General features: G+C 59.0%; 1 protein-coding gene across 1 annotated transcript; it reads left to right on the top strand.

Moving 5' to 3' along the window:
- Positions 1 to 30: 30 nt before the first annotated feature.
- LAESUDRAFT_765088 (uncharacterized protein) lies at positions 31 to 382 on the top strand (the record flags this gene model as incomplete). Its single annotated transcript, XM_040913564.1, has 3 exons — positions 31 to 145; positions 197 to 311; positions 364 to 382. Coding segments are annotated over 3 exons (249 nt in total), but the record flags the coding sequence as incomplete, so codon positions are not given.
- Between the last annotated feature and the right edge of the window lie 140 nt (positions 383 to 522).

The following is a 522-nucleotide window of genomic DNA, read 5'->3' as shown; positions in this document are numbered from 1 at the left end:
GCAGACGTCGTCCGCCGTCCCTCCAACGAGCGAGAAGGCAGCGAGCACTGCAATCACCGACGCCACTCGCCATACAATGCTCATGAGCCCCGACACAGCCAGGACTCGCTGCACTCGTCGGCCGTGAGGGGGTTTACAGGCACGAGTACGTCCGTCCATCCTTTCCCGAAAACAACTTGAACACTGAGCACCGCAGCCCGGCCCTCCAAGCCTTCCGGATCGCCAACACGCATCGCTATCTATGCCAATTGTCCCTCGCTTGCATCTCCGGTGGTTCAGAGTAGCGGCTCCTCGTCTCCGCTTGTCGCGAGGTAGGCTGACCGCTATCCTCGCATCCTCGACGCTGATTGTTCACGCGCGCAGCCCCGCGGCTCACCTTTAACGCCTTAATGTCGCGCGTGAAGGTGATTCGTTATCTGTCTATACCGGTGGTGCGTTCATCTCCCTCGCTGCTTTACCGAGTAATGTCTATTGTCCCCCATTTGGCCCAGGATTGCTTCCGAGCGGTGTTGTCATTGTCTC

The sequence above is a fragment of the Laetiporus sulphureus genome, assembly GCF_001632365.1.
Source record: "Laetiporus sulphureus 93-53 unplaced genomic scaffold LAESUscaffold_101, whole genome shotgun sequence".
Lineage (NCBI taxonomy): Eukaryota > Fungi > Basidiomycota > Agaricomycetes > Polyporales > Laetiporaceae > Laetiporus > Laetiporus sulphureus.
This window is presented reverse-complemented; position numbering and strand designations above follow the sequence as displayed.